At 40.1% G+C, this 23801-nt stretch overlaps 1 protein-coding gene across 12 annotated transcripts in view; it reads left to right on the top strand.

Moving 5' to 3' along the window:
- Positions 1-4489: 4489 nt before the first annotated feature.
- FN1 (fibronectin 1) overlaps positions 4490-23801 on the top strand; it is a 70103-nt gene continuing 50791 nt past the window's right edge. For all 12 annotated transcript variants that reach the window (XM_060623468.3, XM_060623469.3, XM_060623474.3 and 9 more), the window contains exons 1-12: positions 4490-4922; positions 5897-6025; positions 6955-7092; positions 8642-8773; positions 9710-9847; positions 12064-12222; positions 14738-14929; positions 15755-15934; positions 16595-16771; positions 17830-17982; positions 19268-19396; positions 21247-21390. In XM_060623468.3, the coding sequence (XP_060479451.2) occupies positions 4775-4922; positions 5897-6025; positions 6955-7092; positions 8642-8773; positions 9710-9847; positions 12064-12222; positions 14738-14929; positions 15755-15934; positions 16595-16771; positions 17830-17982; positions 19268-19396; positions 21247-21390 (1819 nt within the window). In that variant the 5' untranslated portion in view covers positions 4490-4774. The remainder of the gene's footprint in view (positions 4923-5896; positions 6026-6954; positions 7093-8641; positions 8774-9709; positions 9848-12063; positions 12223-14737; positions 14930-15754; positions 15935-16594; positions 16772-17829; positions 17983-19267; positions 19397-21246; positions 21391-23801) is intronic.

Below are 23801 nucleotides of genomic sequence, written 5' to 3' on the forward strand. Positions count from 1 at the left end.
GAGCAGCAGAGCGAGAGAAGGAGAGAGAGAATCCCAAGCAGGCTCCACACTGTCAGTACAGAGCCTGATGCAGGGCTCAAAACCCACAAACTGTAAGATCATGACCTGAGCCAAAATCAAGAGTTGGACTCTTAACTGACTGAACCACCCAGGCACCCCAAATACTTTAAGTTTTTTTAAAATAATTTGCAATGTTTATTCATTTTTGAGAAAGAGAGAGGCAGAGATAGAGGGAGACAGAGGGTCTGTGCTGTCAGTACAGAGCCAGATGCGAGGCTCAAACCCACAAACTATGAGATCATGTCTTGAGCTGAAGTTGGATGCTTAACTGACTGAGCCACCAAGGCACCCCAAGTTTTTAAAAAATTTTTTCAGCCTTTCAAAACAAACCTTTAAAGACACTAACATAAAATAAAGCAAAACTGAAAAAAGAAGCAACACACAAAAATAAAAATTTTCCCAGAAACTGTTACCCATCTTGGGAAGCTGGAAATGTTCTCTTAGAGTTGGTTAAGTGTTCAAGCTACACAGTAGTTAGTTCTGTTTTACTGGATGGATTAGACTTCTTCGAAAAGCCTTTTGGGAGTTACTCTAATGAGAAAAGAGTACTCCTGTTTAAAAAAGTGGCGAGGGGGTGGGGGTGGGGGGGATCTTAGATTAAAGCTTTTAAAAGTGCTGATTAAATAATAAAGTAACTTAAAATATAAACAAAATACTTATTAAGTGGAAGCTGGCTAGCTTTCAAGGAATAAATTAACGCCCTTATCAAATATTTTTTCCCTGGTTGTAGGTGCCCTGTCAATTACAGACAAACTGCTTAGACATTCAACCCACGTGGGCTGCCCTTGGGGCAATTTATTTTTCCTTCTCACACCTGTGTTTAATGAGTAGCAGTTTTGCAAGCTTGGCCATTTTCAAGGGAAGTAGATGGGAAGGATTTCATGCCAAAAAAATAAAATCAAGATAAGAAACAAAACTACTGCAATTTATCTCTCTCCAGCCATGAAATAGAAAAAGACACTACAGTCTCTTAAGGCAGAAAGTTCCAAAGGTCTCTAGTCAATGGCCTTCCCTCTAACCGGACTGAAAGAGATTAAGAACAGGATAAAAGCCAAAGGTTTTCAGGAAAAACAGCCTACCTTCCTTTAAAGTAAACTTTGGGTCAAGAAGCTATTTCTTATCAGGGCTAAGATTTTTTTCTAATAGAAGGGTTTCAGCTAGCAAGGGTATTGTCTGCCATGTGTGTATTAGTCTTAAAGGAAACTCATTTTCACTTGGAAAAAAATTGCCTTTTAAAATTTATCCCTTAAATTGTTTTTTAATTTCAATCCTCTTTAAATGACTGGATCTGATAAATTCTTTTTGTGCTTAACCATAATCTTCAACTAATAGTCAATTCAACTCAGATTTCCATAATTGTTCATAATCCTCAATATCCTCCTCTAATAACAAAACATCCAAATAACACCCCCCTCCCCACGCACGAGTATGTGTGTTCCTTTTTAAGTTGCTCTAAATAAATTCTGGGAAAATCCTATCACCACGGCACCTCCATGGAGAAACAAGGCACAGTCCTAAGCAAGGATCTGTTCTGTCTTGAAACATACATGTCATCTCACAAATACTGGGTTTCTTAAGGAGTTTCTGGCATAGAGGGACAGAATCTGCTACTGTATCAAAGGCAAACTTCCTTTCAGAAAGATGAAGAAATGAGGCCACCTTATGTATGGCTGCAGCCTCTTGGGAGTGTGTCCTTGACACAAAATCAGAAGAGGTACAAGTGAAAAGAATAAAGAAATACTACTTTTTGATCAATTTTGTTAAAAAACAACTTTATTGAGGTGTAATTTACAGAATGTCATAATTTTCACCCTTTTGAAGTTACAACCCCATGATTTTTAGGAACTTTGCCAGGTTGCACCCTTCCCAGCACAGTCTGGTTTTAGAACATTTATTTTCATCACCCCAGTAAGATTTCTTGTTCCCATTTACAGTTAATTCCTGGGCCCAGCCCCAGACACCTATGAATTTACTTTCTGTCTCCTTTGTCACACTTTCCTCTCCAAATCAAGATGAGGAAAAAGAAATCCAAGGATATATCCTGCAAGTAGAAGGATACCATTTACTGAAGAATCCATCCTGTCCCAATAGTCTCCAGAATTCTTAAGAAATGCAAGGGAATCTTGGACCCTAGGCATATCAGTTGAGTTAGAACAGAATCAGAGAGGTCTTCAATATTTAATTAACTCGCTAGTAAGAGATACTAGACTTACATAGTTACAAGGGATTTTGATAATGAAAGAATACCAAGGCAAGCCTTGTTATCTTAACCAAAGAAATGTCTCCGTCTCCAAAGTTTAAGAATAACAACAAAAGTTCAAGTAAAAGGGTAAACTTCCAAACATTCCTATAAAATTCAGTCTCATATTTTTATATTTTTGCTTGTAAGATATTACAGATATACTATTTCCTTAAATTATATTTCAATATGATTGAAATATAAAAGTTTCTTCTCAAATGTAAGGTAGTCCTTTTTCCTCCAAGCTCTCATATATATATTATTCTAATGTATTTTGAGTACAGCAAATATATCAAAATATCATGCTGTTGGTTGACAAAATACTTTTCTAACCACTTATTTCCTTCCCCCAGAATCTATGTATTTTAAGAAAGCTTTAGTTTCAGGTTTATCTTGCTTACATCCTGATTTCCAGGTATCCTTCCCTCTGGCTTCCCAGAAATTTACTAGGCATTTTACAAGGGGCCCTTTTATACTTGAAAGAGAAAACTGCTTTGTTGAATGATGATGAGAAATTAAAAAAACAAACAAACAAACAAAAAAGTCTAACCCAGACGGGACTCTAAATTTGGGGAAACCCATGGCACTCTCTCAACTTGAAACGTTGGTCACAAAGATTACTCAAGGAGTTATTTTATACTACTTGTAAGAAACTGATATTTGCTGTGGGTTTTTTTTAATCCATGCGTTAATAAAAGCAAATGTTAGTTTTGTGTCTTTGATGTGTTGGGTATTTTATAACCATAGAGTTCTTTAACCCATGGCAGTTACTGGAGGTGGAACTTTTGGAGAAAACAAGTACTTGCAGAAATAAACATTTTCCCAGTACTTTTCATAGGTTCTTAAAGCAAACAGGAGGTCTGCGCCACGAACATTACTTCTGGAAGGCAGAACTTTGAGTCAGGGTCTCTCTGGAGTTGCTGAAGAAAACTGGAGTCTTCCTTTTGAAGACCTTTTTAAAGCCGAGTGTGACTCCGGTTTGTCTGAAAACAAACTGTTGTGATGAATTGCTAAATGCTAGTCTTCTCAGATTCCCTTTCAACCCTCTGCATTTAGAGGGAAAGAGGGAGAGACCTTAAATGGGAACTTTCCACATTCTTGGAATATGTAACAATTGAGATGTATTTTTTTTTTTTTTTATTGGCAGCAGGGGCTGGGGGAAGGGCATTCTGTGATGGAACTGATGTCTACCAAAAGAAAATGCCAAATAAAAGCAAGGAAGGGACTATTGGGAGGCAAGGCTGTGAATGGTCTTTTCTTAGCTTTTAGTGAGTCAGACAAGATCTCTCCCCCCGTGTGCAACAGGCTTGGTGAACGTGGGCAAAGACATGAAGACCTTTCTCTCTCCAGGTTTCAGGTCATCCACGACTGATTTCACTTTGAGTGGAAACAGGCACCCCATCCCCAGGAAAGAGACTTTCCCGCACATTTTTTAACTGCTGCTTTGTCTTTCCAAAAAGAAAACTCGTTCTCTGAATTTCCCCCAGATCCTCCAAGCACCCCGCAGAACTTAGTAGAAGCTCATTAAAGAATCGCTTTCTCCCCCCTTCCTCAGAACCCGGCAGGTACAGCCTTCAGAAGGGGAGAAGTCTTGAATAGGAAGCTATGAAGACAGAGAAAGCGAGTCCCAAGTCAGTGCACATTAGACCAAAGAGAGGGAACAGGAGGGAAGCCAGCCCCGCCCTGGGACTGTAAAGTCTACATTCCTCCAGCTGCAAGGTGGTGGCTACTTTATGGTTTTTCCTCCCCCCAAAATACACTCCAGCGAGCAGACTTTTTTTTCTCAGAAGTGATGCAATTCCTCAACTTCCCCCCGCCCCAGTAAAAAAGAAAAGGAAAGGCGGGGGGTGTCTTGCAACCCCTTCGCCTCGCTCAACTCCAGCCCCTCCCTTTCCTCCCAGTCTACCCCTTTCCAGCCGCTTCCCATCCCTCCCCCTCAGCCCCAAGAAAGTTTGACGACCGCAAAGGAAACCAAAAAAAAGTTCCTTTGCCCCAGTCCTGGCGGGCGATCAGCATCTCTTTTGTTCGCGGCGAACCCACAGTCCCCCTGACGTCACCCGGAGTCCGGGCCAATCGGCGCGCGGTCGGCGGCGGCGGCGGGGGCCGGAGGGTGGGGGGAGCCGGGCGGTCCCTCCTCCCCGGCGCCCTGGGCCTCGTGGGGGGCGGGAGGGGACCGTCCCATATAAACCCTGGCGCTCGGGGCTCGGCCGCCCGCGCCGGCAGCGCTTTGCAGGGGGAGGTGAGGGAGCTCCAGGCGCGAGCGCCTGAGGGGGGACCTGCAGCCACAACTTCTCTCGTCCTCTCCTTCCCCTCTGTCCCTCGGGCCGTCCCCTTCCCCATCCCCTGGCCCCTATTTTCTTGGGGTCACCAACCCACAGAAGGCACTGGAACCTTCTCCCGCAGGTTGCAAAGGGAGACAAACTTGGTGGCAACTTGCCTTCTGGTGAGGGCGTCTCCCTCCCGCACCGTCTCAAGATGCTCAGGGGTCCGGGGCCCCGGCTGCTGTTGCTGGCCGTCCTGTCCCTGGGAACAGCGGTGCCCTCCACCGGAGCCTCGAAGAGCAAGAGGCAGGCTCAGCAAATCATTCAGCCCCAGACCCCAGTGGCTGTCAGCCAGAGCAAGCGTGAGTACCGACCGCGGGCTGAAACAGGCTGTCCCCGGGACGGGACCCTGAAGCCAACCAAAGTTGTGGCTGAAGTTTTGCGCGCGCGCGTGTGCGGCGTGTGTGTGTGTGTGTGTGTGTGTGTGTGTGTGTGTGTGTGCACGCCTTAATGAGAGTTGCCGAACGAGGGCACAAAAGGCTCGGGGTTTGAGCAGGCTGGTTCCGAGGGCCTTAGAATAAAATAATGCATTGGAGCACAGGGGTTCCCGCAGCGCTCTTGTCAGCGGTACCTATTAAAGTCGTCCTCCTATGAATTCATCCAAACTTGCTTTTAAGGAGGAAACTGCCTTTACATTTTCCATCTGGTATTAGTGTGATCCTTACGCTTCAGATTTTCTTTCTTACTAAATAATTGGTTAAATATTTTCAAAATGGGGGTGGTAGGAGGGAGTCCAAATAGTTACATTGTTCCGAACCTGAAAGCGATGTGATTGGTTCACAGTGCTTTGGGCCCTTCAGGATACTTCTCCAAGAACAGATCTGAATTCCTCTTCCAGTTTTTCAAAGACACACCCTCCCATAGCCTGGGCTAAAGGAAACTGCTTAAAGTTGTCCTTCTTGACTTATTACCTCAGAAAAGCATTGAAGGTCTTTGCATATTTTAAAATGTAATTCCAGGTATCTGTCTTCCAAAATGTTTCCACTCCTTTGATGTAGACCCCTGGCCAGATGGAAATGACATCATTGTATAACATTTAGCTAAGTTAAAAGAGAGAAAAAAGGAATACCTAAATATCTACATGTACGAATTGTGGTTAACTCCTTAGATAGCTAATTTCTATATATTTTAGAGTGGAATATTCTGCTCCTCTGTTGATTAACTTATTTTTCTGTTTGTTGCTTAGTCTTGTCAATTTAGTTGTGTAAGAAAATTCCATAATTTAGAAAAAAGAGAAGATGGAGATGTAATCACTTTTTTCTTCAATCATTTATAGCTGGCTGTTATGACAATGGGAAACACTATCAGATAAACCAACAATGGGAGCGCACCTACCTGGGAAATGCCTTGGTTTGTACCTGTTATGGAGGGAGCCGAGGATTTAATTGCGAGAGTAAACCTGAACGTAAGTGGTGGGAGCCTGGCAGTTAGTATCTTTTGATATATGGAGAAGTGGGTGCTTGTTAATTAAACTTAGCATTGGTAACAAAAATATGTACACCATTTTCCCAGTAGAATTGTCTATCATTTCCTCTTTAAATAACTGTTAATAACTGCTTTTATTTGTCTTTTACATGTTACTTCTACCTTTAAAACCAAACAACTAGTGTATCTGAAAGTAGTTTCTTGAGTCTACTTTTTGTTTTATTCTCTCAAAGTTTTTGATGAGAAAATGAAAGATTTTGTGTTTTCCCTCCAAAGAAACCACTTATAAAATTTTAGTTTATTAGAAAAGAATTTCAAATCTTAAACTACATGTAAGATTACGGGCCAGAAAACACTTTGGGTACTCTATTATAAAGTGATTTGTCAGTTACATAAAACCAGGAGCTGCTTACTTCAAAGTTCTCATTCTTTTATGACCATTTTTCTGTTTCTTGTAAATTATAACAACACCTGGAAAGAAGCACGGATGAGGCTAAAATGGAAATAGGATTAAGACATGACAGTGCCTGGTGGGAGGTGGAGATCTTCAAATTGTTTGCTTTTAGTGTGGACCTTGGTTTGAGTGAGCCAGAGATTACAATGGAAGCCTTCCTTCACAGTCTAACCAGTCCTAAAGTAGTGCTTAATACAGTTTTTTTCCTAAGGGCCTGAGAATCCTTTACAATAGAAATTAATTTACAGAAAATCAGAGAACTGGTCAAAGTTCAAAAGTTGAGCTTCATTAAAGCCTGCAGTAAAATCTAGATCTCCCATTTTAATTTTTTACATACTTCTGTTGTACTGTGCTACTCATAGAATGAAAAAGTGAGTTTTTCTTTGGATGGGATTAGTGGAATAAAAAAGCTTTTATATATGTGAGGCTCACATGAACTTTCTTTCTCTCCTCAGCTGAAGAGACTTGCTTTGACAAGTACACTGGGAACACTTACCGAGTGGGTGACACTTATGAGCGCCCTAAAGACTCCATGATCTGGGACTGTACCTGCATCGGAGCTGGGCGAGGGAGGATAAGTTGTACCATTGCAAGTAAGGAAGACATTCTGCAAAATGTCAATAAAATAAATGAATTTCTCCATTACCGTCACTGTCACTTTCTGCTATCCATGACTGGATATTCCTAATTCGGGGCTTTACCCCAGGTGACTGGGTGCTCTTATGTCATCGCCCAACTGGATCCTGTGCTTCTGGAAGATGGCTCTGTGCACAGGTGGAAACAGTGTTTAGTTTGTACGGACTTGTGAGTACCCAGTGGATCTCTTGAGTTCCATTTCAGTAAGATATGCTTGGAGGAGTTGTTCATTTTAATTTACCTGGACATCTTCAAGCTAGACTGATCAAGTGATTAGGAAGATGGTCAAGAAGAGGTGAATTAGCCATTGTGTGGTCTGCTCTTCTTGTTTGTGATGCAGAGACTTCTTGCATCCCACAGATACAGTCTGACTTCTTGTGACTTATAGGATTTACCCAGGAAACAAATCTCTATTCCCAGGGATAATATGGAATGGTTAGCCTACTAGTGTTTCCAAGGACCTTTGGGGACTGTGTTGACTCTCATTAATTCCCGTTTAGCTAAGGCAGCCTTTTCATTATTATTCACTAGGCTACCAATAGACTCTATTAACATAGCATTTAGTGGGGCACCTGGGTGGCTCAGTCAGTTGGGCATCTTGGCTCTTGACTCTTGGTTTCGGCTCAGGTCATGATCCCAGGTTCATGGGATCGAGCCCCACATCAGGCTCCACACTGAGCATGGAGCCTACTTAAGATTTTCTCTCTCTCTCTCTCTGTCTCTCTCTCTCTCTCTCCCCCTCTCCCCTGCTCTCTCTCTTTCTCTCTCTCTAAAAAAAAAAAATTAATATATTAATTAAATTAAGTTTTAAAAAGAAAGCATTTAGTTTTTTTAATCCATCCTTTAAGTATAAGTTACTTGAAAGGCTTCTGTCCAAAAGAACAAAGCAGTCCTTTGTCAATAGACCCAATCAGCTTTTCCTGTACTTAATGTTAGGGTTTATTCAAGTTTATTGGCAGTCTTATGAATTAGTGGTCCATAGTGCTTATAATCTAATGGACAGTTTGGCCTCTGATGTGCCACTGTGTTTAATAGCTTAGAAGAGTACCCAGATTTCCACACTTGATAGGTGTGCATCTATGTGATTTCCACCAATGTGACATTTTTTATGCTGGGGTAAAACATGGGCTCTCCCACTCCTGAAAGCTGGAAAGCTATGCCCAGTGTGGCCTTTTCATTCCGTCAGCCTCAATCTGCCTGCCAGTCTTTCTTTTCTGCTTTAGGACCCAATTTCCTGTGATCTCTCTGAGGAACCAGGATTTATGACCTCTTTCTTTGCCATTCAATTTTCTGTGTGATTTCCCATCATGCTTAACCAAGACCCAAGTGACCAGACCTGTTAACTTTCCCCCTGCCTCTGATGGGAAAGCTGTTGTCTGTGTTCTTGCTTTGCCTAACCCAAGTACCTATCCTGGGTGGAACGTGAGACCTTTCCTTTCTTTCTTTTTTTTTTAACTGAAATATTCTCTGTCTTTTTCTCTAACATTTGCTTTTTATCTTGAACAGACCGTTGCCATGAAGGGGGTCAGTCCTACAAGATCGGTGACACGTGGAGGAGACCACATGAGACCGGCGGTTACATGTTGGAGTGTGTGTGCCTTGGTAATGGGAAAGGAGAATGGACCTGCAAGCCGATAGGTGTGTGGCTCTGAGGGACGATGGAGAGGCGGGGAGGCACAGCCAACATGGTGGATTGCACCAAAGGCCCTGTGGACGCCAGATCTGAATTCCAATTCAAAAAATAGGGAAGTGGAAATTTTATTTCAACTACTGAAATAGTTCATAATCCACAGCCCTGAAGGAATCAGGCCCAAAAGTACTAACATTGGTAGATGTCTTAATTTTGTTTCAAAAGGACAGGATCAAATTGAAAGATTTAGGAAACAGTCATTTCTTTTGTCTACTGTCTCATCGCTGCTTTCTCGTTGGTCAAGATATAAATTATTTAAAAGAAAAAAAATAGCACTTTTGACATCTTTCTTTATTGGAACACGCTGGACTGAAACAATACTGTGTGTGCTCTGTCACACCTTGGTAATTTTTCTTTTTCAAACTCAAACTTTTTGAGCTTCTTTTGGCCTTAATCTTAAACTCTATAAACACAAGTCTAAGTCTCTGCCTGTAGATTTGAATATATAAATTGTTCCTGAATCAGACTTTTTGTGTTGTAGTTATTACAGAAATCAGATTTTAAACAGCTTTCTTGTCTTTTTTTATGCATTCATAATTAAGATCGGAATTGTGGGTGTTTTGTCCCCCACAGATGAATACATATACAGATCCTTTTCACTCAAATACTTGTGTGAGAAATGTTACTAGCTGAATATATATAGTCTATGTACTTATTAGGAGAATAGAATTTCCGCCTGCCGGCTCGTCTTGGGCTTTCTTTCACTTTGGTTACTTACTATGTGCTTAGTTATAGGGCGTGCCTTTCTTTTTGAACAGAGTACCACTTAAAAAAATGTGGCTGGATTTTTGCTTACACAATATACTTTAAATTACAAGGAGCCTGCACAATTCAAAATAACCCTTTCCCCCCCGCCCCTGTTTTTCATCCAAATTTCCTTACAGCTGAGAAATGTTTTGATCATGCTGCTGGAACTTCCTACGTTGTTGGAGAAACTTGGGAAAAGCCATATCAAGGCTGGATGATGGTGGATTGTACCTGTTTGGGAGAAGGCAGTGGACGTATCACCTGTACTTCTAGAAGTACGTCTTAGTTCTTTTGCTCAAGATGAGGCGAGGTATTGTTTTCTGGATTCCTAGAGAGACCTGTATGTAACGTGATGTCACTTATAACACACCCACCACACCAGCATGCTTTGGTAACATTTGGATGTCAAGAAAAATTCCACAATCAACTTATTCTGTTTCTTCAAAGAAAACTATAAAGTTTAATAATAAGGTCTTCGGCTATGAGTGACTAAGAAAGATCCCAAATATGCATTAAAATGCCAAATATGCTGTGGACCTGAAGATTAGTTGCAAATGTTTGATTAAATTATCACTGAGATATTTTCCAAGTATTAAAAGCAAAGAAATCTTTAAAATCCATGCAAATACATCTTTGGGTATGTAGGTACTATTAACAGAGAATGGAGTGAAGCTCTAAAGTTTTAGGTTTCCTTCTATGTTTGAAATTTAACTGGGGCATATTCACTGGCAAAACTGATGAAAATAAAAAGTACATATAGGTTAAAATTATGTGCCTACGTGGGACTAAGGACAGTGTCTCTTACCCAAAGCTCTTAAATAGGCTTCTTAGTGCCATAAAGAAGCTGACCTCTAGCACCCCTGCTGCTCCTTCCAGGATTGTCTGGAGGTCCTACCTGTTGCCCTAGGGACTCAAGGCTCCTCTTTTGAACTTTTCAGACCAAAGGCAACTAGTTTATTGAAGCAAAACAACCATTAATGTTGCTGGTATAAATAAATTCTAAGTCAAATCTCAATATATTGAACCTATTTTGTTTATCTAGGTTAAAGTGTTTAACCATCTTAAAATGTTCAAACTCTAAATTTGAATTCTTTGCTAACAAAAAAATGAGTCTTTCATGGAAAGTGATAATAATTCTGGCAGACTCTTTCCCAGAAACTTGCTTGTTCATTAGATCTTTTGCATTTAGAATGTTATTATGATCATCAGACTTTCAAGACCTTGGTGGCAAAGTTTTAGCTCAAAACAAAGTAAGTGTCTGACTCAAACCCTCATCTATTATTTAAAGTTCTTCTAATAGCAAGCTGGGGGAAAGTTCCTCAAAGAAAAGTCGTGTATTGCATGAAATTTTGTAAGTCCCCAGTTTATACAGGATGGTATAGGAATGCAAAAAATAAATTGGACATTAGTACAGCCTCCAAAAGCACTTACTTAGTCGGTCAGGGAGATAAGAAAGGCTTATACATATTCATTTTCTACAAAGTGTAATATTAAGGGCTTCAAGAAAAATACTGAAAATAGTGCTACGGGGGTTTAGGGAAGTACTTTTCCCTGGGATATGGAGAAAAGCTATAATATCTTCCTCCAGACCTCCATTCTGATGCTAGATCAATGTGGGTGTGTATTTGTGTGCACTTACATCAACCGTCTAATTATGGTCTCTTTCACCTCGTGCTGTGATTTTCTGATTCATACAGAAATCAAATCCTCCCTCCTCACATTGTAGCATATGGGCAAAACTGGATTATAACTGAAACAATCTATTTGTCAGATAATTGAACACATACACTAATGGCAATTTAGTTACAAATGATCACTTTATGTTAATAATTCCATTTTTCCATGAAAGGTTCACACTGAGCCATTCAAAAGAAGCCATTTGACTGGTAATTTTAAATAGGTGTGTGTTGGGGAAGGTTAGAAGAGAACATTTTAAAGAAGTTGGCAGTACTCTGAATTTTCTTACATAACAAATGAAAAAAGAGATGCTACTGTTTTTTATAGCTTCTTTGGGGCAGTTGGGGGGAGACCTTTTGAAACCTGCTTGCCTCCTATTGTTTCCCACTTTCTAAAGAAAGTCCCCTGTTGAAAGGCTGGTCATATCCAGCAATTACTGGGAGAAAGCTGGGAGAGCATGAGAAGGAAAGAGAGGGGGAAAATAGAAAGCCAGAGAATGAATTTGATCCAAGGACCAATGTGAAAACAATTTTTTTTTAAATTAATGGACGAAAGATGATGAAAAAGTCCTTTGGCAAAAGCGAAGAGGAACGAGACTAAATCCTACAAAGTCACACATCTTCCTTTCTGCTCTAACAAATGGAATCCCATCTTTCAGAAGGTTGACACCTGTGGTACCAGAGCCACATAGAAACCTACCACCAGAGAATAGCTCACCAAACTTTAAACCACTACGTTCTTTTTTTAGCGTTGACTTGAGCATTTGCCCAGCTTGACATGACGTGTATATTGAAATGCTTCCTTTCTGATACAGACAGATGCAATGACCAGGACACCAGGACATCCTACCGAATTGGCGACACGTGGAGCAAGAAGGATAATCGGGGGAACCTGCTCCAGTGCATCTGCACAGGCAACGGCAGGGGGGAGTGGAAGTGTGAGAGGCATGCGGCTCTGCAGACCACGTCCGCTGGTGAGGCACAGAACTAGCCAGAAACCGCAGCACGTTTCGAAACCTATTTCTGCAAATCCATCTTTCCTTTGACACGCCATTTGAGGATGAGTTTGCCATGTTTCTGCTAATAATCTGAGTTCATTTACAGACTGCTAGTTGTTAAAAACTTTGTTTAATATCAGGTTTTAAATTTTTAAAAAATGAAATAAAAATAGATCTTAGAGGGAACAAAAGGAGGTTTAGCCCCAAGAGATTGAACGATGTTTAAGGCAATGCCAATGTTAAAAAACCCACACAATTAAGATATAGATATATATGTAGATATGCACACATATACATTCACATACATATGCATTTTTTTACATATGCATTTTTAATACCTAAAGTGCATTTTAATGGAAATGAAAGGGTTATGATGGGTTACACGACTACTTGGTTCTTCTGCTAGGAAAAGGGAAAAAAGTACATTTGTTCTTTTCCAAACTGGAATATGTTTCCTTGTCCTGACATTCAGCTTTCTTTGTAGCGGAAACAATTCTTTATGCGTGGTTTCCATGCTCCAGCAGACTTTGTTGCATTCCATAAAATAATGCACAATCATTTTCTTCATGTATTGGCATTTACAATTCGAGAAATTCAGAGGAGGCCTAGGGATGAGAATGAATGACACAATGTCTAAAGCACTTAAAAAAAAAAAAAAAGTAGTTTTCATTATTTCTGGCACAAGAGCAAGATCTTTGCATTGTAACTTGTTTTGTAAGAGTCTGAAGACAGAAATAATGGCGATCACGGGTGTGTGCTTCTGTTATCCTTCTTAATATGTTCTCATCAAGTTTTCACTGCATAATGTACTAGCATTATTGTTTAGCCCGTTATCAATCAACCATTTAACCATAAATAAAAATATTATTCGTTTAGATTTTTCTCCCTTTGGTGAATTTTCGTCTTGCTCTGAGCACTTCCAAAGGTAAACAAGATTAGACTTGGTAGTATCTTTGAGTTATTTGATTATTTTCATTTTTATTTTATTGATTGATTGGTTGATTGAGAGAGAGAGAGAGGGAGAGAGAGAGAGAACAGGTGAGGGGCAGAGGGAGAGCAAGAGAAAGAGAGAGAATCCCAAGCAGGCTCCATGCACAGTGTGGAACCCGAAGGAGGGTTCCATTTCACAATGGTGAGATCATGACCTGAGCTGAAATTAAGGGTCGGACACTTAGTGACTGAGCCACCCATGCATCCTGAGGTTTTTGATTATATCAGTGAAATTACTGCTGACCAAAAAAACAAACAATTATAAACATCAATCTACTGAAATAGTTTATGTTTTATTTTTTTCCCTCCTCCAGCTCCCCTACTGAAATAGTTTAAATTAAAAGGGTAATTGAGGTATAACAGGATAAGGATTCAATAAATGTTATCTATTTTTATTAATATTACTAATATTATACAGAAAAGGTTCTGTTTAAAAAGTTTGAGAAGCATTGGGTCAAACAAAATGGATCCTGCTTCTATGAGATCTTTGTGTTACTTTGTACTGTGGCTCTTCAGTGGGGTATATACAGATGCCCACTCCCCGGTGTGTATGACCTTGGGACCCATTGTATGTAAAGTGTCTTTGGGTTCTAGTGGTGAGCAGGGCTTAGAGAGATGCTGAATTCAGTCCATCAGTTATTCTGGCATTCATTCTGACTCTTCTGTGGGCCTGGCCTTTGAGAGAGCAGATTTCCAACAATTTAGAGAAAAGATCAACATATTGTGTTGTCTTACTCTGAAAACAAAGCTGTGTTAAGCGGATTGATTGGGTTTAGAAACACACACACACACACACACACACACACACACACACACACCAATTCTCAAATAATCCTGGGGGGGAAACAAAATGTGGAAGGAGGAACAACTTCTAGAGAATCCAGAATGGCAGAATGGCTGCCCAGGATGCTTTCATTGAGCTCAGAGTTAAACAGATGGCCACAGGTCTGCTGCAGGGTGTCAGGGACTTCTCAAAAACAATATTGGCAAGAGAAACGCCTAGTTATATTGAACGTATAGAAGCTGCTAAGAGAGCGAGGGTGAGGCAGACCATTCCAGGAGAAGGGAAAGACATGAAGACAGTACAGGGTACAATGAGTGAATGAGGAGACAAGGCTTACACCAGGGAAGGACGTGGTCAGAGGTGAGCTGGAAGAACTTAAGTGTGGAGGATTATGAAGCTGTGGACCATGTTCTTCCTGGATTGAGTGAGGAATCGTTGAGGGCATCTGCTCTGTTGAGTGGCAGGATAATGTCTGTGATTTAGAAATATAATCCAGATAAGCTGGAAGATGGAGACCCTTTGGTTAGACTCTTATAGGTTATTTCCTAGGCTGAACGTAAAAGCTAACACAGGGAGGGGCATTTCTTTTCAGTTCCAGATCGGTAACACCATGGATTTCAGAGTGATCTGTATGGGACCCTGAAGATCCCCACTCCAGAAAGTAGTTAGTTGGTTTCTCTCACCCAGCTTTATGACTTTCCTTTCTCATGCCCTTAGGATCTGGCTCTTTCACAGATGTCCGAACCGCCATTTACCAGCCCCAGCCTCACCCCCAGCCTGCTCCATATGGTCACTGTGTCACAGACAGTGGTGTGGTTTACTCTGTGGGGATGCAGTGGCTGAAGACACAAGGAAATAAGCAAATGCTGTGCACTTGCCTGGGCAATGGTGTCAGCTGCCAAGAGACAGGTCTGTATTATCTTTTCAAAAAATAATACTGATAGCTTTTTATTATTAAATTTTTGAGAAGCAGTACATTCATTTACAAAAACAAAAAAAACAAAAAACAAAAAAAAAACAAAGTAAAACAATAAAGCAAACAAGAAAACTTATAATCTTACCACCCTGTGATAACAACCAGGGTTGGCATTTCATATATTTTCTTCCAATCTTTTTAATCTACGTATTTTCTTTCCTGTAGTGGGGATTAAACTGCTATGTATTATCTTTATTTGTCTAAAATGTTGTTATAAGAGGGCTGCTTTCTGAATAGCAAACCAACCATATTTTATACTCTGAATCTCAAATTTTTGGAGCTTCATGATGCAAACTTTCAACAACTTAATACATTGCTTCTGGGCTACAAAAGTGGTAGTAACCACTATAGTGGTATAACTATATAATTGGTAGTAACCAATAACAATTGGTACCTTTGACTTTTTCCCTAGAATAACCTCATGTATTAATTATTATGGCACCAACAGAGTTCTGTATATCACTCCAGTATACTTTGAACAGCATTCTTAACTAGTCTGTATTAATACACCATTGCAAATTGGGAAACTGAGGCACGGCAGCAAAGGTGGCAACAAAGGACATGGGCAGAGGAACTCAGGTGTCACTCTATTCACAAAAGATAGGTTTCCTGAGTAATACATTTAGACTGACTAGGTGATTCTCTGTGCTGGCTGCTTGAAGGCACAAGCTTAGTCTCCATTAAGCTATAAAGAAGCAGCTACTGGTGGGAGATAAATGCAGCTCTATTTACTGAGACCCTTTTGGTTGTGCTTGTAGCTGTAACCCAAACCTACGGTGGCAATTCAAACGGGGAGCCGTGTGTCTTACCATTCACCTACAACGGCAGGACTTTCTACTCCTGCACCACAGAAGGGCGACAGGATGGACATCTCTGGTGCAGCACAACTTCCAATTATGAGCAAGACCAGAAATATTCCTTCTGTACAGACCATACTGGTGAGTCTCCCAGGAGGAAAGCACAGCAGTGAGAAAAACCCATTTCTCACGCCCTATTTTTATTTGCCAGCCTTCTGGGCATTCATCTTGAGGCTGCAAAAGATGTATCACTTTTGTTCAGTCTGGACCCAGGAGATGTGAAGCAAACTTAGAAGCTGAAGATCCTTCCATGTTCCCCAGGACCCTTGGGAAATGACACCGAGGGGAAAGCCCTCCTGTTCAATTATTTCTGACACACTGGGATTATGATGTGATTAAAGATGTGGGTATATTAACATCCGTAGGCAATCCCCCAGCGCTAAAGAATACACAGGATGAATGCCTGAGTGCTTTTGCTTCTCTACTGGTTAACACTATGTTTTATTCAAAGCGACCATTTGATCTTTTCTCTTTTGGCTGGGAAAATGAGAGTGAAATTGGATTTAAATCTGTTTTGAAGGTGAAGGTGAATACGCTAAGGAAGCTTAAGACTATATTATCAGGCATCCTTTCTTCTGAGGTAGACTCCCCGTGAATTAGCTGCAGAGACCTGGCTCGCTCGGAACCTTCCTGTGGTAATTCCCCACTGTAAGCTGGGGTCATATGAAGCTGTATGCTTAGTCCCCACTGTAAGCTCAGTTGTCATATTATTTCTTCCTATTTGTCTGTTATTCTGGGCAGTTTTGGTTCAGACTCGAGGTGGAAATTCCAATGGTGCCTTGTGCCACTTCCCCTTCCTGTACAACAACCACAACTACACGGACTGTACTTCTGAGGGCAGGAGAGACAACATGAAGTGGTGTGGAACAACGGAGAACTACGATGCTGACCAGAAGTTTGGATTCTGCCCCATGGCCGGTAAGACAAAGCCCTGTAGACACCCATTTACGCAGTAAGACAGAAGAATAGTGTCCGGTTTACTCCTATTTTACCCATTAAGTCTTAATTTTCAGACAGCATGCAACTCTGTAAGATATACTTATATACATATAGTTATATAATATCATATATAATTATTATATATTATATAACCATTCATATAATTATAAAATCCTTTCGATATAGTTGAATTCCAAAAACATATAAATGCAATAAAAATGCTTTTTTTTAAAGTCTGGAAATGCACATATTTTACAGGTTTGTCATTTGTAAAGAGCACACAACTTACAGCATTTAATACATAACTGCTGTAGTCACAGACCCACGATATTTACAACATAATTTTGGTTTGATTAGAATAAGCCCGGTCACTTATTAAATACCAAAATGACCAAAACTCTGCTTTTCTTTCAAGTATGGGATCTTTTCTTTTTTAAGGGGGATCTAGTTTGTAAGGATAGAGAAAGGGGGGCCAATACCTTTTCTTTGTTCTCAAATTTCAAGAACCCCATAGGTTACAGTTGATCTTGTAGTTTTGGAACTGAGAAGCCGTGCACCGTATGTTGTGGAATGTGAGGCCATGAAACATAAGAAAACTACTTATACTTTTATTTCTTTCAACACAAGAGAATGTCGGATTTAGAAGAAATACATGCTTTAGCTTACAATTCTATACCCAAATGCATAGTTTCCCTTCAGGATAGAATAAGCTGGAAGTAGAAAAAATTATGCGGCAGTAGTCAACATCAGTCTTCTACAAAAATGCAAGCCCTCTACATGAATGTGTAGGCATTATTGTGGTTTAACATCCCTCAACCTTTCCTGTAATTATTCCCTACAACATACTTCACCTGTGGACTATGTTTGCTCCCTCTGGTACTTAAAACCCTACACATGCAGAGAGCAGCCCTGAGACTTCTTTGAGGCACACCAGATTGCTTTCCAACCAATTCTTGGTTATCCTATTAGCCTAAGGACTGATAATACTGCACATGTTTTTATACCTTGTGATCATTTCTCCATCCATTTCTATATAGCCCATGAGGAAATCTGTACAACCAATGAAGGGGTCATGTATCGCATTGGAGATCAGTGGGACAAACAGCATGATATGGGCCACATGATGAGGTGCACATGCGTTGGGAATGGTCGTGGAGAATGGACTTGTGTCGCCTACTCTCAGCTCCGAGGTATGCTTGCTTATTAATGAGAGCATGTGAAAGGACCAAGACTGCAGAGAGGACCAAGTTTTGTGGACATTTGTACTTTCCAAAAGCAGGAGAGGAAATGTGTGACGCCATGCCATCAGTCTACCGTGCTAGATAGGTTTGTCATGTTAGGCAGCCAGTGGAGAGAAGCTGGCAGAGCACTTATAAAATTTGAAACATTCCCAGGATGTAAGTACTTAGGCTGAGAAGATGACTTCAAAGGCTAGAACACAATTATTTGATCCTGTTAGCTTTTAGTTACACCATTGGATTCATGTCTAGAAAAGATTGAATAACTTCTGTAAAGAAAAGAGACTTTGCTATTCTAAAAACAGATCCTTGCAGATCCAAATTGAAGGTGACAATCAGAGACACCTATTTCTTTTGCTCAGCTCAATTTTTTTTCCCTTGGATCCTGGGATATAATATAGGGATATCGATTTATGAAAACCATGTTGGTACTTCTGTTTCTTTGATTTGAAGAGTACAATTTAGGTACAACTCTGAACCAATAAATAGTCCATATAACTGGTGTGTTGACCTTGGCCTGAACTTGTTCTCCTTTTGTGGGTAACACAATACCAGAGTAATAGTAATTCTACATGATGTTGCAGAACAGAAAGGAAAGACGTACAGACTAACTCTTCATTTTACAGAGGAAGGAGCTGAGACCCAAAAAGGGAAAGTAATTTTCTCAGGATCTCTCAGAGAGTTTGGAACACAGTTGGCCTACTCTTGTGTTTTGTTTTGTTTTTAATTTCACAAAGGCCATCGATGTTATTTTATTTCCCAAATCCAAATATCTCCCCACCCCAGCCATTCCAGAGATCAGACCATCACACCATGCTGGGTACTCCATAAGTATGCTTAATTTTCCTCCTATTTCTCATAGCACGCAGAGATCTAAAGGACATTATCAAATTAGCAAGAACTTTTCCAAAAGTAAAACATGTATTTGTTTAAAAATTACCTTTCCACAGGAAGGTGTATTTTACCACATTCTTTACTTAGTTGCATAGACTTTGACCTCTGATATTTAAGTTTATAAAAAAGTTGATAAGACAGAGAATTTTTTTTTCCAAATCCTGTATTCCTGACTAAGGTTTGAAAAAATGTTCTTTCTATGCTAGTATAAAAGTTATTTTAGTGGGAGGTGTTGGTAATTTAGTGGGAAAAAAACTGTATGCTTTAAAAAACATGACTTTTTTTTTTTATCTCATCATGAAACTTAAAAAAGTTCTCCACCATCCCACTGTCTCCTAAACAGATCAGTGTATTGTTGACGACATCACTTACAACGTGAATGACACATTCCACAAGCGTCATGAAGAGGGGCACATGCTGAATTGTACCTGCTTTGGTCAGGGCCGGGGCAGATGGAAATGCGATCCCGTTGGTAATTAGCCTCATGTCTCTAGGAGGTTTTGGACGCTGGGACTAGTTAACAAGTTTCAGATAAGGAGAGCCATTTGATATTACATAATGGGAAGTTGACTCCAGACTTTGATCAATGGCTTGCAGAGAGCTTTGCAAAGTCTTTTCTCTAATCATAGACCAAGATACCAGTTTGATAGTGACAGTTATCTAGTTTTGTTGAGTTTGGTAACACATGCAGGTTTATTTTAATGGAATGGAATTAGTTCTTTGGTTCTGAATCATAAAGAGAATCCATGTTATGAAAGAGAACTTTACTTTGCTGACTGTGCAATAACGCGGGCAAGTGAGCATGCCAGTAAATACCTCCTTCCAAATACTTTATTTTTCTTGGCTGCCCTTTATAATAGATCTAAGCAAATAGTGAAGATTGAGCCTTAAAAGAGCTGTGTGGCCAGCCTTAAGGTAATCCATTAATATTCCCTTACCAAAGGAGACCTATTGCTCACCACGAAAACAAACTGAACAGATGAGTTTGTTTGACATGAGATTATCAAAGCTGAGAGAGAAGCCTGAGAGGTTTTTTTTTAGAAACTGCTCAGCAAGTAGTCGTTGTTAAAATCTAGTTCATCCATGTGCATGTAAAATTAAGCACTCCAAAATTTAAAGAGGTATATAAAGTGATCCTTTGTTCTTACTATTCAAACGGTAAGTTAGTGCATCAATATAGGTTAAATATAATATCTAATTTATTGTTCCAAAATTGATATTCAGAATGTCAGTATATACTGAAATCTAAATCATAAATTTTTTATTTAGAAATACCGTCTTTTTTGGGGCACCTGGGTGGCTCAGTAGGTTAAATGTCTGACTTCAGCTCAGGTCATGATCTCACGGTCTGTGAGCTTGAGCCCCGGATTGGGCTCTGTGCTGACAGCTCGGAGCCTGGAGCCTGCTTCAGATTCTGTGTCTCCCTCTCTCTCTGCCTCTCCCCAACTCATGCTGTCTCTCTCAAAAATAAATAAAACTAGAAAAAAATTAAAAATTAAAAAAGAAATATCATCTTTTTAGAAAGCTAAACATTTCTCCCAATGGGTACTTTTTTTTTTACTACTACTAATTGCTCTGTAAGGTAAAAGATATGAACAAAACATTTTGTAACCACATATATTTGTAAGGACAGTTGCCTCTCTGCCCCTCCCCAGCTCATGCTCTGTTTCTCTTTCTCTCTCAAAAATAAAAAACATTAATTTTTTTTAAAATGTAAGGACAGTTGCAAGTTTCCATTAAAATTAAGAATATATGGTCTGAAAATTTTTAAAAAAGGAGGGGGAGGCGTCTGGGCTCAGTTGGTTGAGCATCCGACTTTAGCTCAGGTCATGATCTTATAGTTTGTGGGTTTGAGCCTTGCATCAGGCTCTGTGCTGACATGACAGCTCAGGGCCTGGAGCCTACTTCAGATTCTGTGTCTCCCTCTCTTTCTGCCCCTCCCCTACTCACACTCTGTCTCTCTCTCTTTCTCTCAAAGATAAATAAGCATTAAAAAATGTTTTTTAAAGAATATAGGAGCGCCTGGGTGACTCAGTCAGTTAAGCATCCAACTTTGGCTCAAGTCATGATCTCACAGTTCGTGGGTTCAAGCCCCGCATCGGGCTCTGTGCTGACAGCTCAGAGCCTAAAGCCTGCTTTGGATTCTGTGTCTCCCTCTCTCTCTCTGCATGTCCTCTGCTCATGATCTGTCTCTCTCTGTCTCTCAAAAATAAATAAACCTTAAAAAATTAAAAAAAAAAATAATATATGGTCTAGCACACTGAAATGAAATTTGTACCTCCCTGTCTTCAATGCTGCTTCTTCTGCTTGTTTATATTTTAGACCAATGCCAGGATTCAGAAACCCGAACATTTTATCAAATTGGAGACTCCTGGGAGAAGTACGTGCATGGTGTCAGGTACCAGTGCTACTGCTATGGCCGTGGCATTGGGGAGTGGCATTGCCAACCTTTGCAGACCTATCCAGGTAAGTACCTTTCTTAGTGCAAACTGAGAGTCTTTAACGGAGTTTCCAAAACATAGCAGCATCAGTATTTTTAATACTCTGATGCCTGCATTGGCCTCCTCTCTATTTTCTATCTTTTTCTCATGTCTCTAATAATCAGATGTTTGACTAAAATAATTTTCCTTTCTCCTCCATCAAGTTAAAGGTGTGCTCAGCTGTGAAAATGTGCCTGTGTGTAAATTTGTTCCTGAACACTGTAGAGCGTTCCATTAGGTTAAAACACTCTGGCTAATTTCATCTCACGTCCCCACGTGGAAATAGAAACCATACCGTGAACTATACTGGAAGTAACGTGTGGGGTTGTATGTTACGGCTCTTAACAGAAAGGTTGCCTAGAGAGATTATGTGAAATACAATATAGGGTATGTGTGTTCGCTCACCATTTCATCTGGGGCTTCTTTGTGTCAAAATTTTCATTTGTTTGATCAGTTGGAGTCTAGAACAAAGTATCCTCGGTCAAGAGTTGAGTAATTTGGTCAATTTTCTGCCTACGCAGTTCAAATATTCTCAAATGTTTATTGCTGGGTTCGTTTTTTTTTTTTCTTTTCTTTTTTTTTTTTCTTTTTTTTAGGTCACAGGACATAATGCCTAGCTGGAGGTGTGATTAATTCATTTTAGACAAAAAAACATTTTTTAAATTTAATTTTCACTGAGTGATTATAATAAGACACGGTGAATTATGAAGCTCAAATTTTTAGGCACCAGTTATTTGAGCAACTACTAAGCTGCAAAACCTCCTAGGCCTCTGTTACCCTTAGACCTGAAACATGGGCTACATTCAGAAACAAAAAGAAGTTGGGAGAGCATCAGATTCTGCCTATGACAGAAATTAAGATTAAGTGAACTAGGGACACCTGGGTAGCTCAGTCGGTTAAGTGTCTGCCTTTGGCTCCAGTCATGATCTCACGGTTTGTGAGTTTGAGGCCCATGTCAGACTCTGCTATCAGTGAGGAGTCTGCTTGGTATCTTCTGTCCCCCTCTCTCTCTGCCCCTTCCCTGCTTGTGCCCTGTCTCCCTCTCTCTCTCTCTCTCTCTCTCAAAAATAAACAGAAAAAGATTAAGTAAACTAAATCCCTCCATAATGTCATAAGAGATTAGTATCTCTTATTACACATTCACTATCACAGAAAACAGGATATGGAACAATTTGGCCAAAGGTAGAGTTTGCCAAGACATGGGTCCTGGCTGTAGGCTGTGAAAGAGTTCCATGTCAAGCTTCACTCACTAGTTTCTCATCTGTAAAATGGGGATATTAAAGTTGATTGCCTTTAAAGTTCCTTCTAGCACAAACAACCTAACAATCTCTGATCCTAAACACTAACCGCCCAGATACACCCTTCCAACAAACTTGGAAGAAACACTGCTCTCCCCAGTCCTCAGTCACTGCCAGGGCCGTACAAGGTGACTTTGCTTAAACAAGCTCACAGCACAAATTGACCTGGCTCTTAAATTGTATTCATGGTGAATTTAGGTGTAGGAATCACTTAAAATATATATTTTTTTATTTAATAACGTTTAAAATATCTGATTGCAGAAGAACCTTAAGTTCAGAAATGATATATATATATTTTTTCCTTTAATGAGGCAACTAAAGGGTAGAGCCTTCTAAAGAAATGCTCCTGAGTTTCTATGTTTATGGTTGTTATTGTTGTGGCAACTTGTCGAAAATTGTCCTCAATGATTTAGAGAAAAAATTTTTTCTCACCCTCTTACAATGAGCCTATTCACAAAACTGCTCGCTGGAAGCATTTAGGTGAACCGGACAGGGGTGAAATCTACATGGGAAGGAAGCCTTCTGCTTTGGAGTTTACTTGTTGACTTTGTTCCTATTTTTTAAAAAGGGTAAGAAGAATGCTCAGGGAACACAGAGAAGGAGATTTGGAGAGGGGATTGGTGTTTGCCCTCAGTACGTGGTTGGGTGCTTATCTCCATGCCTGGTTTGCTCAGTGGTTCATGCCTAGCGCGCGGGGCTTCATGAGGTTGGGGAGAATAAAGGAACCACAGATGACCAGTAGACTGTCTCTGAGCCTTGCCCTGTTTGCTCCCATCTACAGAGGATTTGGTGGAGTTGTTCAAACTCAGAGAAGATAAGAGGCATTTGGTTTGTCAATAAACAGCCATGGAAGCACAGATCTCAGCAAACAAAATAGAGAAAAAAGGACTGAGTCACAAACTCATAAATATTTAACTTCCCCAGGGTCATCGTTCCTGGAAATGATTCATTTTGGCCTTATTTTAAACTGATTTTAAAAGCATACACATTGTGTCATATCTTTACTTAACTATTTTATGGTTAGCCTGAGCAGATTGAATAAGAGAGGGAGTAAGGTTTTTACTGGTAATTGCTAGTATATACCAGTTAGGTTAATTTT

Source organism: Panthera onca, chromosome C1 (assembly GCF_046562875.1).
Source record: "Panthera onca isolate mPanOnc1 chromosome C1, mPanOnc1 haplotype 2, whole genome shotgun sequence".
NCBI classification, from domain to species: Eukaryota; Metazoa; Chordata; class Mammalia; order Carnivora; family Felidae; genus Panthera; species Panthera onca.